This window comes from Trachurus japonicus, chromosome 22 (genome assembly GCF_045865225.1).
Source record: "Trachurus japonicus isolate A0001 chromosome 22, Traja_1.0".
In the NCBI taxonomy this organism is placed as follows: domain Eukaryota; kingdom Metazoa; phylum Chordata; class Actinopteri; order Carangiformes; family Carangidae; genus Trachurus; species Trachurus japonicus.
In genome coordinates, this window is record NC_140928.1 from 22,706,860 (window position 1) to 22,722,568 (window position 15,709).

The 15,709-nt window shown below is 44.1% G+C and overlaps 1 protein-coding gene across 9 annotated transcripts in view; it reads right to left on the reverse strand.

The window, feature by feature from the left end:
- Positions 1-15,709, reverse strand: part of ralgapa2 (Ral GTPase activating protein catalytic subunit alpha 2) — a 93,984-nt gene that overhangs the window by 18,587 nt on the left and 59,688 nt on the right. For all 9 annotated transcript variants that reach the window (XM_085767308.1, XM_085767311.1, XM_085767303.1 and 6 more), the window contains 4 exons: positions 15,401-15,524; positions 15,139-15,294; positions 12,176-12,334; positions 9,647-9,774 (listed from right to left, as the gene is read on the reverse strand). In XM_085767308.1, the coding sequence (XP_085623434.1) occupies positions 9,647-9,774; positions 12,176-12,334; positions 15,139-15,294; positions 15,401-15,524 (567 nt within the window). The remainder of the gene's footprint in view (positions 1-9,646; positions 9,775-12,175; positions 12,335-15,138; positions 15,295-15,400; positions 15,525-15,709) is intronic.

Here is a 15,709-nt window from a genome sequence, read left to right on the forward strand (position 1 = left end):
GGACTTCTGTGTTGGCAACAGCTTTTTTCCTAATCCTCGCCCCTGGGCTATATTGTGCAGTCAAGCAGGCTATTACATGGCAACAATTAGGGGGGCTGGAGCCCAACACCTGGTCGTCTCCTATTCTGGCCCTTCAGTGGCAGCTGACTGTACAGTCTCACAGCCAGGTGGCCCTCCTTCAATGACATTAGCTAGTCACTCCAGGGTTAATCAGGAGCCCGCCATCATCCAGTGGGCATTGCACTGAGCTCCATTCATACTGGGAGCTTTTATAGGGAACGGGATGATGGAGGCAATGTTATAAAAACTTCTTCAAGTGAAGATCTCAGACGGAGAGCCCAGATGATCAAAATTAACTTGAGGGGGGAGGGGTTAGGGCCTCTTGGATTTGTGGCCTAAGTTTGGTGCGATGCTTTGATTGGCTCAAGTGGAGCTCGCGGCACGTCAACTGTGCATCCTGCAGATTATAATGGACCTTTTCATGGGTGGACAAAAACAGATGGAGGAGCGGGAAGTACTATACATCCAAGCAGACGGGTGATGGTGGTGGGGGGAGGGCAACGGGATTTTGTCAGAGTCGGCAGATACAAAAACAAGTGGGTGTAGCTAGAGCGGCCCCCGCCATATCTGCCCGCACAAAGCCCCATTCCAAAGCCCCCTGGCTTGGAGATCTGAGGGTAAATAACACTCATTAGAATAACAAAAGCTATAGATTTGTTCCCCAATCAGCTAGAGTCTCATCAATAGTAATTAGAGGCTATACATAACTAATGAAGATGTGTACACTACGTTAAACAAAGGTACGGAGAGCTGTTGTGTAACTACACATAGAGTGTTGGATAAGCGGATGTCTGAAGCACGAAGCTGTTCCTACATTTCAACCACAACATGAAGAATAAGCAGCGGAGACACAGGACAACTATGTGTCATGTGAATCCCCCATTTTATGTATCTCGTTCGAAGATAGGTACGTTTTTATGATAAGACGCCAATATTGGTCAGTATTTCTCTGTGCTTCTCTTTCAGCCACAACCACCACTTGACAATGAAACACAGACCGTCAGTATTAACACATCAAAGGCTGCTTCCTGTAAGAAGAGGCAGACAATGCACAGCGATACATACTTAAATGTTTTGTTTTTGTTATTGCTTTGTTTGCCTTGCCTTGTCTGTTAATGCAGAAAATTCCATTTAGTGCAAAAATGCAAATGCTGCAAGGCACAAGGACATCCTCTAAAAGAGAACAATGGCCACAGGCCAGCGGAGGAGCAGACACTGCCTTTGAACCATTAAAGAGGCATTAATGTGCAACTTATAAATAATCAACTAATTCCTTCTTAAAACACCCAATTAAGTCTGTGACATTAAAAGCAGTGCAGCCTTATGAAAAAAAGACCAATCTGAGTCACTGAACAAAAAAAGGAAGAAGAGAATTGAAAATTTAATGGCCATTTAGGGACAAAGAAACCCAATAATGTCACAAGGTGTCCTCACAAGAGCCCCCCAAAACCCAAGGCCACATCAGAGACGAAGAGATTCCAGCGGAGAACGATGAGTGACATTTCACTGACATTTCCCAGCAGCATTCAGTGCAGCGCTGTCTCAAGACGGCGTCAGAAATATCTATGGATATGCTTGAATGTGACACAGGCGTTAAGGGATGCAGGTTCTTTCAGGGGACGGCCTCAGCTCTGGGGCCGGTGATGAGGAGCCTGGACCCTGGGAGATTGAATGGTAATCACTGGAGCACAGATAATGGATGATTGAAGGCTCTTTCTACGCCGCTGTTGGATTTCAATATCAGAGAGGCCCTAGAATTGGGATTCTTATCAGGGGCGGTGTGTCAAACAAAGGAGAGCTGAGCGTGAAATATGGGGTCCAACTCAGGCACACGACCATGGCGATTAGCACAAGGATAAAAAAGGCCGCACAAACAAAAGAGGGCAGCTTTGGCTGGACAAAGGGCTGTCCACTGCCTTGTAACAAGAGACACGGAAGGAAGAGGGGACATAAAAGAAGAGCGCGAGTACTTGGTGGTAAAATGAGGACAGGACAAGAGTTTTGCTGAGATGGCTGGAAGATGAATAGTGACAGAGCCAACTGTTAAAGGGTGTTCCAGATTCCCTGCTTCTGAAGAGGAATAATGGACCAGCAGGGATGAAATGCAATATACCCCGCCTCAAAGCCATTCATACACATCCAAACAAACACACATCATCATTCACGTACACACTTGTGCTCACAAACACACATGGTGGCACGAGGCTTCACTCCTCTGCCAAGTCCATCACAAAAAACAAAACACAAAAAAAGCAAAAAAAAAACAAAAAAACACAACGAAATTATTCCCATTTATCCCTGGATTCCAAGCGCTACAGCTTGCCAGGAAAGCTCATTAACCCTCCCTTTAAGAACCCCGAGACAAAAGAGGAGAAAACAAAACATAACTAATCAATGAGAACGCACCCATTGGGAGGGGTTGAGGGTGGCTGAGAGGAGGGGGGGCGGCAAGAACACGCATCTATTTGGATAACCTGAGAGGGCTAACAGCTTTTGCTTTAGTGTTAGGCTGGCTGGCTACTGGGCGGAGAAAGAAAGTTCATTAATTAAACAGAGCTGGGGGGAACAGATGGAATGGCTAGCTGGATTCTAATCACTTAAAGCAGACAGTCAAGTTGTTAGACCCGGGCTAGAAGCAGCACCATCACACATCTATCACGGTGAACATGTCTTCTCAAAGTCAGGACTAGTCCAGGAGTGACACTGGGGTCAGGGTGTTCTGGCTGAATGACAGACACCAAAGACTTATTAGCCAGGCAGTCATAAGAACCATTTTTCTTGAATATTTAGCAGGAGGCATTTGTAGGATTTCTGAACAGTCTTTCCATGAGTTTATGCCTGTTCACATCCAACACCGTCAGTCATTCCGTTACATATTAGCGGCCAATTTGAGATCATTACTCATTGTTAAGCCTACATGTTCAAGTGTATGCAAAATATAATAAAGGTATTAGAAAAACATGCTGTCTTCAATGCCAGCTCAATCTCTGCTAATTTACACTGTGCAGCCAGAATTTTTAGAAACATTGAAGGTTTCTCTCCGGTTCAGCAGAGTGAACATATTTTAGACATTGTGTCGCTACAAAATATCAGAGACGATGGACCAGATGATGATCGGATCATCACATAAGTAAAATTAATATACTGTTTTACCTGATGAATGGTGTTGTATGCATAATAGGCCTGAACTTGACTTTTCAACAGTAGTACTTTGATAGTATATATTTTGGTTTACATAAATGATGAAATGAAGACAGATTGATATTGGCAAAAAAAAAAAATCTGGAATTGCATGAGTAATAAATTCAGCAATGTATTGGAATTTAAAAACATCCAAACACTGAAGAAAAGGATAGAGCCGATAGATACTGATATAGGCCAAATCATAAAAAAAAATTCATGTTGCTCTTGTTTATGCCATTTTACCTGAGACACTAAGCCTGAGTTGGGGATGGGACAGACACAAAACTGGCATCTTGCTGGCTTTCACTTTGCCGCTCACAAATAGACAGATGTCAGACATGAATGCATAACAGACGGAGAGAGAAGGGGAGGGGCATGAGGGTGGGGGTTCAAGTTTAAAAATACACAGAGCATGAAATTCTTTAAGTTACACTAGGCTATGCAGCTTTTTAGTGCTCGCTGAAAACTGCATGGTTTTATATTATTTCATATACAAAGTAAAATCTGGGTAAATTTAGCAACTGAAAGCTCCATGGATCTATAGAGTGGTTTATTAACAGTAAATAATCAAATTTAGGAAACTAAATAAAAGAGTACAAAATAATTAAATTGCCATGCAGGACTGAAATTTCACTGAAATTAAGCATTTTAAACTTATTCATCTGATAAATAAACAACAACAAACAGCAAACACACACGGTCCTTATTTGTCAGAACGCACACAAGTGCACACAACAAACACACCCCACACATAAACACATAAAGCATGGCAATCTTGTACTACCTGAGGCACTGCAAAAAAAAAGAAAAGCAGTTCCTGTATATATACAAACACAAACAGACAAACAGGCACAACAGTTTGACACCAGCAGTGTGTGTATGCTACCCCAGGCGGGGGCTCTGGGTCCCTGCTGTTGGCCGTCTGGTTCCACGCCTGTTCTACCTGTGTGTAAAAGGGGCGGCCCCCATGAAGCTCAGAGCTCTGAGTGCAGGCTGGGCCGGGCCGGGCCCCCAGGGCTTTCAGGGTGTGGGTGCCTTGCAGCGGACACCTTTTGTTACAGGCTGGGTGGCAAGAGGAGGAGGAACTGATGTGGGAGGGGTGGTGGGGCAAAGGAGGGGGGAAAAAAATGAGTAATGCTATGAGTCATTCTGCATTAGCAGCAGGGGAGGGAGACAGGGAGAGGGGGGGCGGGTGAGAGGGGGGCGAAGGGAGAGAATACTTTTGCATGTTGTATGAAGCTAGACGCCATATGCCATCCGAGCTGGGCTGCCTCCTGAGTCAGGGCTCTTGGTTTGACAGGCCTGTGCTTGCCCCCTCCGCACCCCCCAAAGCCCCCCCTCCCTCTCCCCTAACTAACACCCTTCTCCCTGTAGGCCTTCCTATGCTCCAGCAATGGGCTAGGCAATTGCTTTGGTTGTGCATTTGTGTGTGTGTGTGTGTGTTGGAGGGGAGGGGTGTGTGTGTGTGTGTGTGTGTATGTGTGGAAGGGGGGGGTACTCAGTGATCTGAACACATCGGACATTGTCGTGAGTCCCGGCAGGAACAGCTGGTCAGCTGGAGAGAGGGGTGGGGGGGTAGGGATAAGGAGGGGGAAGAGATGGGAGGCAGTGCGGTACACTGATAATGGGATTAGGTTAAAACATTCAGTGGGGGAGAGACCCCTCCTCTCTCTGTAGCCCCCCAAATACTGCATAAACTCTCCAAGCCAGAGCCCAAACCTCCCCGGCCAACTCCGAGCGGGGACATCTCAGAGACGGCCATTCACCCAACTTCCAGCTACACAACCCACCCCCCGACCAACAGCCAGCTACACCCGACACACAACCTGGCAGTCAACGCCGCACACTGAGCCACAACTTGGGTGATTTCTTCAGCCTCCTTTTGAGAATCTTACTCTAAAAGTTACAAATGACTTGGGGGCATTTTAACAAGACATTTCAGCGGTTGCCCCCTGTTTTCCATAAACAGGAAGTTGGCTAGTCATACTCATATCAGCTCAGGCCATTACACGAATCCAGCATATAATGACAAGCTTGGCGTCTCACTGTGCCCAGTCAAGCACTGTGTTTCACAGTGATATAGACTGCTGAGTATTATCCATGAGACTGCTGACAGTTATGGCACAACAGCTGGCAAATTAGACCTATCAACGATGTTAAATAATTCATGTGAGACAACACTAACGTGGCAGATCCTATTCATGGCACCCCATCATGCATGCAGGCGCACTTTCATCTCTGCTAGGTGAGGAATCTTACAGTATACAAAAGAACGCGCTGCCGTTGGACAAAGACACAGTGAGAGTGGTACAATAACGTGCTCAGAAGGGGTGTGAGAATATGTCATTGTCAATGCAGTCACTGTAATAATTATGATGGAGTCTGGGCGGGAGGAGGGGGGTGGCCATAGCGCACAAAAGAGTGCATACAGGGTATCGTATCCATTGTTTTTCAGTATACATCCATTAGAATTATGTACATCGTCTGGTTTGGGGCATTCTGTGGAACTGGGGGATTGTAGATATGCTCACATCAGCCTGTGAGGGAAACATGACAGACTTTAGCAGCTTCCTGGGTTCCACTGAAAGGATCAAGCCTCCCTCTCTTCTTTTTGCTACTACACACACACACACACACACACATACACACACCACCTAAAAGCCTGGCTCGCATGACTGGCGATGGGCAGAAACAGATTATGGTTATTGATCGCTGCCTGGAGATGGATCTGTGTGTGTGTGCGTGTGTGTTTGCGTGTGTGTCAGGGCAGAGGATGGGGACTAAGGGCAGTGTGCAAAAGCTATTGATTCTGTGCAGTAGGGAGGCTGTGTCTCTGAATCAAGGTCAGTTCCGCACTGTCTCACCTATTAGAAACTTGCCATCTTCCAAACACACACACACACGAGACGAGTTTTTAGCCTTAACAATAACCCCATCACAAAGAATGATGGATGGTACATCAAAACTCAAGTGCTTGTTGAAGAGAGAAATGAATCCCAGCTTTTGGATGAAGACATTATTCTACAGTGACAGTATGAAGGATCTTCATGGTACAGTAAATGGCAGCAGACTGCAAGGCCACTCAGCGATGGGCCGGTTCAGGTGAATCAAACAAACTCATCAGCTCTTTTGAGCCTGTATTGTCATACACTTTGTGTGTGCAGTCATAAGCTCCATTAATAGAGGCCTGAAATTACATTCACTTAGGCTGCTCTGCTGCCTATAAATCAATAAAACCAATGGCGGCTTAATATAAACTTCAGTTGTTTTGGATTGAACATTTTGTGGTCACGTGGAGTCAAAATGCAGCTGTGTGGCGTGGACTAGTTGCAGACAATACACTTAGAACATACAAAGCCAGACCAGCTGCTTTTTCCATCAGGCATATAAATAATAGATGATACATTATGAGTTGTCTGTGAGAGCCTTGTGATATGATGTCCATGAGGCCTTGGTGGCGTCTTGACAGCAAAACCAATGCATATTCTTACTGACATTCAGATCTTTCCACTGTACAAGACAAACAGTGCAATGGCACAGATTTCAAAAATCCTCAAACAAACCAGAGAGGAAAGAGAGCAGAGAGGAGGGAGCGAGAGAGAGAAAGGATGTGAAGGGGAGAGAGATAGTAAGCTCGAGCCTGTCTCTGTGCGTATTTCCTGAAATTGTTGCTGGTGGTCATTTTTCAATATCAAATCCTATTAGCCTGAGAGATCCTGCGAGCGTTGCAGTTGACTGCTGGAGTCCTCTCGAGCCTTGTGACAGAGAGGAGAGGGGGCTGCAGCGCCACACTGGCCTTTTATCTGGACACACAGGGGTCATATAGCTTCTCTTTGAAGAAATATTCAACTAATTACCTTGGAGAGTGGCCTCACAGGCAGAGAGCAGACTGTGGATTGTTAAGGCATTGTGAAGGGGTAAACTAAGGATGAGGATTTTCATCTTGCACGAAAAGGAAAACACGTCCCAGATGATGTCATTGTTCAAAACTGTGAAAGATAAAGAGCCACATATCCTGAGAAGATGGAAGAATGGCGACTGGAGAGGGGAAGGTGTAAAAGGCTGGTATAATACCACAGCAAATCCGATGATGAATACATGCGAGAGAGTGACTGCACTTGCCACTCAAGTCTGTTTTGTGCATGGTTCATGCCATTGCTGGACAGTCATTGTCAGACTCGTCCCTCTGTGGTGTCAGTTCACGTGAAATCACTTTTACATGGTATATGGGTCAGTGACACCATGAATACATTTTATATCCATTTATATCCATTTTTTTCCAATTACAAAAAAAAAATACCAAAATGATATCACGTATGAATCTCCCATATGTTGGCTTGGCCAGCACCTTTTTGTGTGGAGCTTGCATGTTTTTTCCATGTATGTGTAGCTACTTCTCCTAACATACAGGTCAGGTCAACTGCTGTAAATGCAAGTGAATGTTTTCCAGCCCTGTGACAGACTGCTGACCGGTCTAAGGTGCACACCACCCTCGCCAAATGTCAGCTGGGATTGGTCCGGCCCCATTTATTTCATGTGAACGTGTGCAGCAATTATGTTTCTAATAATAATAATAATAAGAACAGTGTTATTGTGAAATGTTCGTGTACATGAACATACGGTGAAATTTTACTAATTTTACTTTATTCTATTTTTGAAGAAGATTTTACTGTTTTTTAATCTCTTTTATATCTCTTTTTTGGTCTTCCTCTAATTTAGTGCAATCAATAAAATCAAGATAAAAATCACTGCGATCTCTGCATCTAAAATTTTAATATGAATGTATGTGTGCACAACATTCATAATATTTGAACAACTAGAAAATATACTTATTTTGTGCATTTTAAAATTGGCCTGTTGAAAATCTTTACACGTCTCTGACCCATATATCAAATGTAACTAAATTATGGTCATTCTTTACTCTACACAGCGACTCTGTCCTCACAATACCCTCGAGCTCGGCAGGCAAATAGCAGACAGACAGGCACACAGATACTTATGCTGGCAGTGGGCTTTGCCTGGCACTTTCATTCATCTCCTCTCTTGGAGTGCATGAGGCCTGGCATCCTATCAGTGCCAGAACTCCAGCGGCAGTGCTTCTCCTCTCATAGATCATGCCTTTGTGCTGCTTGCTCTTCTGCTAAGGAATGCCAGGTAAAGCTTTTGTGGCTCAGCACAGGCCTAGTGCAGTCCCACCTCCCCACCCCACGAGGCTCACGGCAGGCAGGCCTGTGGCTGGCCCCCCTCTGGCACTGAGAGTCACACTGGGCTAATTCACTTGGCGTCGGGTAACAGACATCTGTCACTCAGGATGCCCCCAGGGACACACAGACAAGGGCTGATATAGGGGTGGTGGTGGGGGGCGGGGGGGGCTGTGGATGTGAAGCGCTGTGAAACGCATACAGGCAGACACATACTTACACACACCCAAGTGTAAACAACACACAGAGAGTGTGTTGTTGAGTAATTAAAGAGCAAAATCCTTTGTTGGAAGTGACTCTGATACTGAAACTTGACGATAACTTCATAACAGGAAAAAAATCTTAAAACAATAGATAATAGTCTTTCAGCTCAATGAAACCTCCTTGGGGGAGGTTTCTATAGCAACAACCAGAGGGGCAGCGTGGTTCTGGTGAGGCGGTGCTGTACATGCTGTCCGAGGAGGAGCAGAGCGTTAGGGGAGATCAGGTTTCCCCCTCCAGGGCCCATCCCGACTCTGCCCCCCCCCCCTGCCATCTCACCCCCCAACCCTGTGCTGCTGGCATTCACATGCTAATTCATCTCCATTGGTGATTACACTCCCTTTAAACCAACTGACAACTACAGCTGGAGTCAGGCTCTTAACGGCACACTGTTGGATGGAAGGGTGGAGGGATAAGAGTCTGCGTGTGTGTCTCTCCGTGCATGTGCTTGTGTCTGTACGCACTTGTATGCGTTTGTTGATGGCGCTCTTATTTTGGCTCTCCTCTTGCTCCATAAAACGGTAGTGATAGATGATGACACATTATCTGTGCTCCTACCCAAAACAGCCTCACACAACCTCCCATGCTGCTCCAGGCTGTGAAACAGTCCTGGCCTAATGGCTGTATGTAAATCAGCCAGCCCATAAAAATCAGTGTCAGCATTCAGCTGTGTACGTTGGCTGACGTGACAAGCACGCCACATGTCTCAATGAATTTACCCAAATGGGCTGCTGGTGGTGCTGGAAATTTATGCTCAGAGGCGTTATGTATCTAATGAAATCATCATAAAAATATTGCTAAATGTATGCTCATAACATTAAAAGTCTCAGCTGTACGGGCAATAAATGGCTGATCCTTACGTTTACATTCCTCCGATGAGCGATCCACATATGGGATAGTGAACAGTAAATGAAGCAGAAGGCATGAAAAGTAAAGGATACAAGCTCTGGTAGAGAGTCAGCCGGGACTTGACAGCTCTGCTGGCATTGATACAGGTGGCCCGCACCAAGCTTGGCAGTAGAGTCCCAGTGATGATGGCGCCATTAAACAGAGGCCCAAAGAAAGGAACCTGAGGAAGGTTAAGACACAAGAAAATTAGGCATTATATATGTTTGCATCAAATCTAAGTTAATTTGTCAGTTTTCTGTTTTATATAAGAAAATGGTTAAAAATAAGAAAATGTTGGTTAAAAACTTCTTTTTTTTCTGTTTTGTTTTTTACCGTTTCTCCATCTGTTTAGGGCAGGGTTCAAGTTGAAATTGGATTTTACCTAACTTTGCATGACAACCACACATATCTAATGTGAATCAATGTTAGGTAAATTAAATTAAAATGACAATCAATACTAAACAATGCCCTCATATTGAGCTACCGAACAAATACAAAGGGCCAATATCCAGTTCAGTGGCAGTGTGTGAGTGTGTGTGGGTACACGCGTCTGTTCATGCATATTGGAGGGGGGCCCTTAATCACTGAAGCTCAATGGTCGTTGACCTGGAAGTTGACGTGAATGTCAAAGTCTTTCCAAAAGGTCCTGCTGTCTTCAACTTGGCAGTTCAGGGAATATAATAACAAGTCAAATTAAACAATAAATGGATTTTAACCAGAAATGATACGGACCAATTAACTTAATCACATGCTATACAAATGGGACTATACAATTTAAACTTGCATCAAAAACCTGAGAAGATAACTTTACTGTTGTGTGAAAACTTAAGAGCACCCCATATACAGTATATCACTAAGTGAGCAAATATTTGATTCTCACTGAAATAGTACTGATAACCAGTGATTTGACTCAAACAAATGACACCTACCAGTAATTTTCAATTCAAACTAATCAGTGAAAAAAATAACTCTAACCCTAACCCTCAGTCTAGTGATCTAATTGAGGAGCCACAACCCTTAGACAGCACAGATGGAACCTCTGGTATTTAAACTTCATCTAGGGTTTGGTGTTACCTTTGCTATTCAAGTGTTGACATCATCATGTCAAGATCTGAATAGCTCTCTTTAAAAAATCCCCACTGAGGATCTGAGTCTGACAATGTATTTTTTTAATCTAAAAAATTCAAAACATATAAATTAATGGTAAGGAAAATCATATCTAGATTATTAGTGAAGCATGGCCACCCCAGCAAATTCAACCTGGGAGCAGACCATTTGATGCAAAAAGAAGTCACCAAGAACCCTCAAATCTGATCACAAGATCTAGAGGTAGCTCTTGCAACTTGCAATTGCCTGCAATCAAAAACAGATTGCACGAATTTGACCTGCATGGGAGATGCACCATGAAAACCCTTTGGTGTTCAAACAGAACACTGGAACAACATGTGGCATAGAGTAGACCCACATACTATCTGTGAAGCATGGTGGTGAGAATGGCAGAGTTTATGGTTGCTAAACACCTCAGGACCAGTTAATGAAGTAATTCATTAAAGTTTGCATCACATTAAAGAGATACTATGTTGAAAAAGTCAACAATTTCAACAATCCTTATTATTATTTATTTTTTGACTTGGCCAGTTTCCTGGTTGCTGAACAGTTGAGAGTTTTGGACAAATCAACAACAACTGAATTTAACCTTCATGCATTCTGTGAATACATTTTCATACTGCTGTAAAGGAAATGGTAATCTCTTTTGTGAGATTTGACCAACAGACATAAAGTGAAGCAGCATAGACAATCAAAACAGGCTCTCACAGACTCCTGATAAGGCAGTTTGCTTCAGACTAAGGATGATACAGTTGATTTTCAGCCTCAAAATTATAAACATTGTGTGAAGAGGAATAAATAACTGATGAACGAATGAAGAGGAAGTGGGTGAAAGTGATTATAAATCACAGGCAGCACTACAGGAAAACTACAGCCATTTCTCCAGGGGGATTAGAGGTCCTTTGAGGCTGTTGCTGTAGCTTGGACTATCCTAGTAAAGCTAAACTGAGACACTGCTACTGTGTGTCTTATATTATGCATCATATTTCTCTGGAATAAATGACTTGTTTAATAGATAATTAATATCTTAACAAAGAGGAATACAAAACAGAGTGCATTATGGAAAGTATTGAGGATATCTGAAGACCAGAAGCCAGCCATCTCTGATAACAAAATTTCATCATCCTCTTGAAGGCCACACACTGAGTGCAGTGTTATGGAGTATCCAAGATGAAAGCCAGTCAAGAAAGGCTAGTAACCATCTCTGAAAGCACATACCCACAGTGTGGGTAATAATGCACTGCTGGAGTAGGAACCTTCAGACAGAAAAGGCAATAGCAGAAAGAAACTATAAAACTTGCAGCAAATTCTAAATAGAAAGCCAGATAAAAGCTGAAAAAAAGCTATGTGGTTTTCTTACTACTTATTCTATCTGGAAAAATAAGTTGACATTCAAAGCATATGCATTAAAAGATACTCCCCACTTCCAATGTGTATTTTTAACAATGGTTGTAGGACAGTGGTTTTTTTTTTACCTGTGGTTTCTTCACAATCTGGATGAAATACATGTGGTTCTTCATCGGGTAGATGATAATCAGCACGTCTCCAAAGTCAGTTGGAATGATGCCACGTCTGTAGTCCCTGGTGTGCTCTGACCACACTATGTGCACTTCGTCATTTCCCAGGTGACGTAACTGTTAAACAAACAAAATCAGTCTAATGAAGTACTCGGTGAGTGAAGGTAATTTTCATCCCTATGGTGATGATGACAGGAATACAAATTCAGCAAGATTCAGTGAGACTGGGTTTATCCAGTCACCACCCCTCATAACCTCCAGAAGGTTAAGGAGTGAACTGAGGGGATGAATGATAATAAAATATTATTTACTGCTGGTAAGTCAGTAGAGGCTCCATAAGTAATATGCCATAAGTGGCTTTTATCGCTGCATACGACAAAATATTATTTAACGATTTATTCCATTTTAAGCACTGCTGTGAAATGGTTTATACTAAAGATAAAGCATAAATGCAGCAGGTGCTCAAGCAAGGTGACTGCTCGCAGCTAAATCAGAAACTGTTTGGAAACAATGGTTTAAATAGGGGTCTGGGTCCTGGTTTTGACTCTTTTTTTTTATAGCTTTTTTCATTACAAATTCAAATTGCGAACACAAAATGCACAAAATTGAGCATTTTAAAAACAAATAATTCAAATCCAATTAACTGTCTCCATCAGAGATAAAATTGCTTCCCATTTCCACTCTATTCACATACACAAATGAAACTGGGCAGGACAAGAAGATGCACTTAAATGACGGGAAATTGACTGATGCTAGTTTGCAACAGGTAAACAGCTTTCCCCTCTCCAAAGTAAAATAGATGGACACGGCTACATTATATTCTCTGACAAGTGCGGATCACTTATTAGCCGGCAGGGTCAGAGAAGTTGAATCAAGCCGTCCTTCCCCTTTCTGGAGTATCATGGACAATGAAAAGTGAGCCTCTACTCAGAAGAAAACATCTGCCAATGTACTGTGGGCCTAATGAGCTATTAAGAAACATGCCCCCGCCACCAAAAATGCAATTAGCACATTCAGTTATAAGCCCTTAATTATGGTAATACGGTAATCTTAAACAAATCCACGGCATGCTGATTACTGGAGCTCGCCAGTTCAGTCTGTCTGTCCAAGGATCAGCAGGTACCACTCAGGTCAGTCACTGGGACAATTTCAGAGAAAATGTTGAATATGCATTTGCGGTACACAATCAAGACTGGGATGTTAATTTGGGTTAAGATATTAGCATTTGGATGAGCTGAATCACAAGTTTAATGAGGATGCTTATGCTCTAGTCAATCATCTTCTGCACCAATCTATTTATTCCCTTGTTAATGACATCCAAATGTTTGAGACTTCTTTAATAAATTGTGATTCAAGTCAAAGGCTCTTGTCCAATTAGCCCTCTTTGACCTCCCACCTAACCCAATGGGCTTCACACACACACACGGAGACGGCAAACCTGAGAGGACCCCAGAACACAAGAGGCTCCTTACAAAAAAACAACCTGCAGCATCCCAGTTAAGCTGCAGTGCCTGGGGCTGAGTGTGATAACTACAGCACCCGTCTATCTCCCTCTCTTACACACACACACACACACACACACGCACACACACACACACACGCACACACACACACACACAACATGGCCTGACCCCAACCCCGCAGGTCGCTTCTATAACCACATTACTGAAGCCAGCTGCTACTGCTGCAGCCGGCACTGCCCTAAAACCCACAATTGGATTGAGGAATTCATGGTTTTCCCTCTTTTCTTTTTGGTTTTGCTGTTTTTTTCTCCCCCCATTGCCCTCAAACAGGCAATCTGCCCAGTGAGAGTTCTCCCACAGTATGTCTCTCTGGTCACAGGCAGTAAAGTGGGTGACTGTTGGACTAGAAGTGTTATTTTTAAATTGACAGTGAAACATCCCACTTGAACACAGACAACACTCATTCCAATTCTTCGTACCTTACCTTTTTCCCCTCTCTGCCCCCGTCCACCTACCCCCACTTTTTTTTTTTTTTTTGGTAAAATATCCTTGTATGGAGCCTGCAAGCCAATTTCGGCCAGGGCCTGTTGCTGTGTGGAGATGTGTGCAGGGTGAGCATGAGTAATTACAGAAGTTCTGTAGTGAAATGAACTGAGGTGGAGTGGCAGCACACTCCACTCTGGGCACTGTCACCGCTCCAGTGCCTCACTCTGGTCAGACAAAGTCAAAATCTTTACACAGTAACTAACTAAGCAGAGATTCGGGGTGGGTTTGGAATGAGTTAGGGGTTATTTGTGAATCAGGGAGGGAGTAGGTCTGTGGAGGACGGGAGGGGTTTGAGCCTGATGAATTTCCCTTCTCAGCAGGTTACTGTATGAGAAGATTGGCAGCACGGGCAGGGGCCTTGCGGCTCATTTCTTCGTGCTAACTGCTACTGGTGCACTACAGCTCAGAATCCCACTGCAGAACCCAATCGATCGCTCCTGTGGCGGCAGCAGGAATTGGATAAAAGGATCCTGCCGGCATCCGGCCGGCGCCTGCCCTAGCAGGGAGAGCTAATGGCTGAATCCAGGCCCTGGTCACAGCGCGCAGGGAGGGGGGCAGGGGCTAGCAGAATCACAGTCATTACCACAGCGGCACATGCCCTCTCTTCACTCACGCGCCTGCGACTCTCTACTCCTCAGGCCTGCCTGACCAGGGTCACTAATCAATGCCCGCACTCTGGAGTCACACCTCCTGATCACAGCTTAACACAGAGCTGAAGGCTACAACAACACACTGCTTTGGGCAGGAAGGACTGTGCAGCCATTTCACTGCATCAGACTGGCAAAGCTGTTTTTTTCCCCTGTAACATACTCTGGAGAGGCAGAAGTTACACCCCCCCCCACACACACCAAAAAAAACTACAAAACACACACAGGTTCAAACCAGATCATGAATATAAAGAGGATCTTTTACCTTTTTGGTGAGGCAGTCATCAGAATCAGATGGCATGCGCGTGGAGACGTGGAAGATAGCTTCCACAGTGGAGGTAGCATAGTAAGGAGCTGTTAGACCGGTGCTGCCGTTCCTCTGGAGGCCACCCATAAAGCCACAGTGTGTGGCCAGGTCCACCTGAGGGTTACATGTATAATTTAATGTTCTGAGTGTGGCTGTACATCTGTGTGTGCATATATTTAGGCTGTATTTGTGTTGACTTGAGCGTGTTGGTTGTCCTCACCTCCCATCCCAGTCCAGATACAAAGTCTTCATAGGCCTGGCTGCCTGCACTGTTGGACAAGATGGAGCACTTGTCCTCTTGGCCTTCTCCAATGTAGAACACAGCAATCTTATGTGTCTCTCGACTACAGAACAAAAGATAAAACAGTCAGTATTAAAAGAACAACACAACAGCCGGTTTTACAAATGCAGCAGAACTTGAAAAGCGTCTCATTCTTCCAGCCACTTTGAAATGTGAATTCAATGACTCAAAACACTACACCTTGCTTATCAAGGTAAATTGTGCGTCTATGTGTAATTGAGTTGCTGA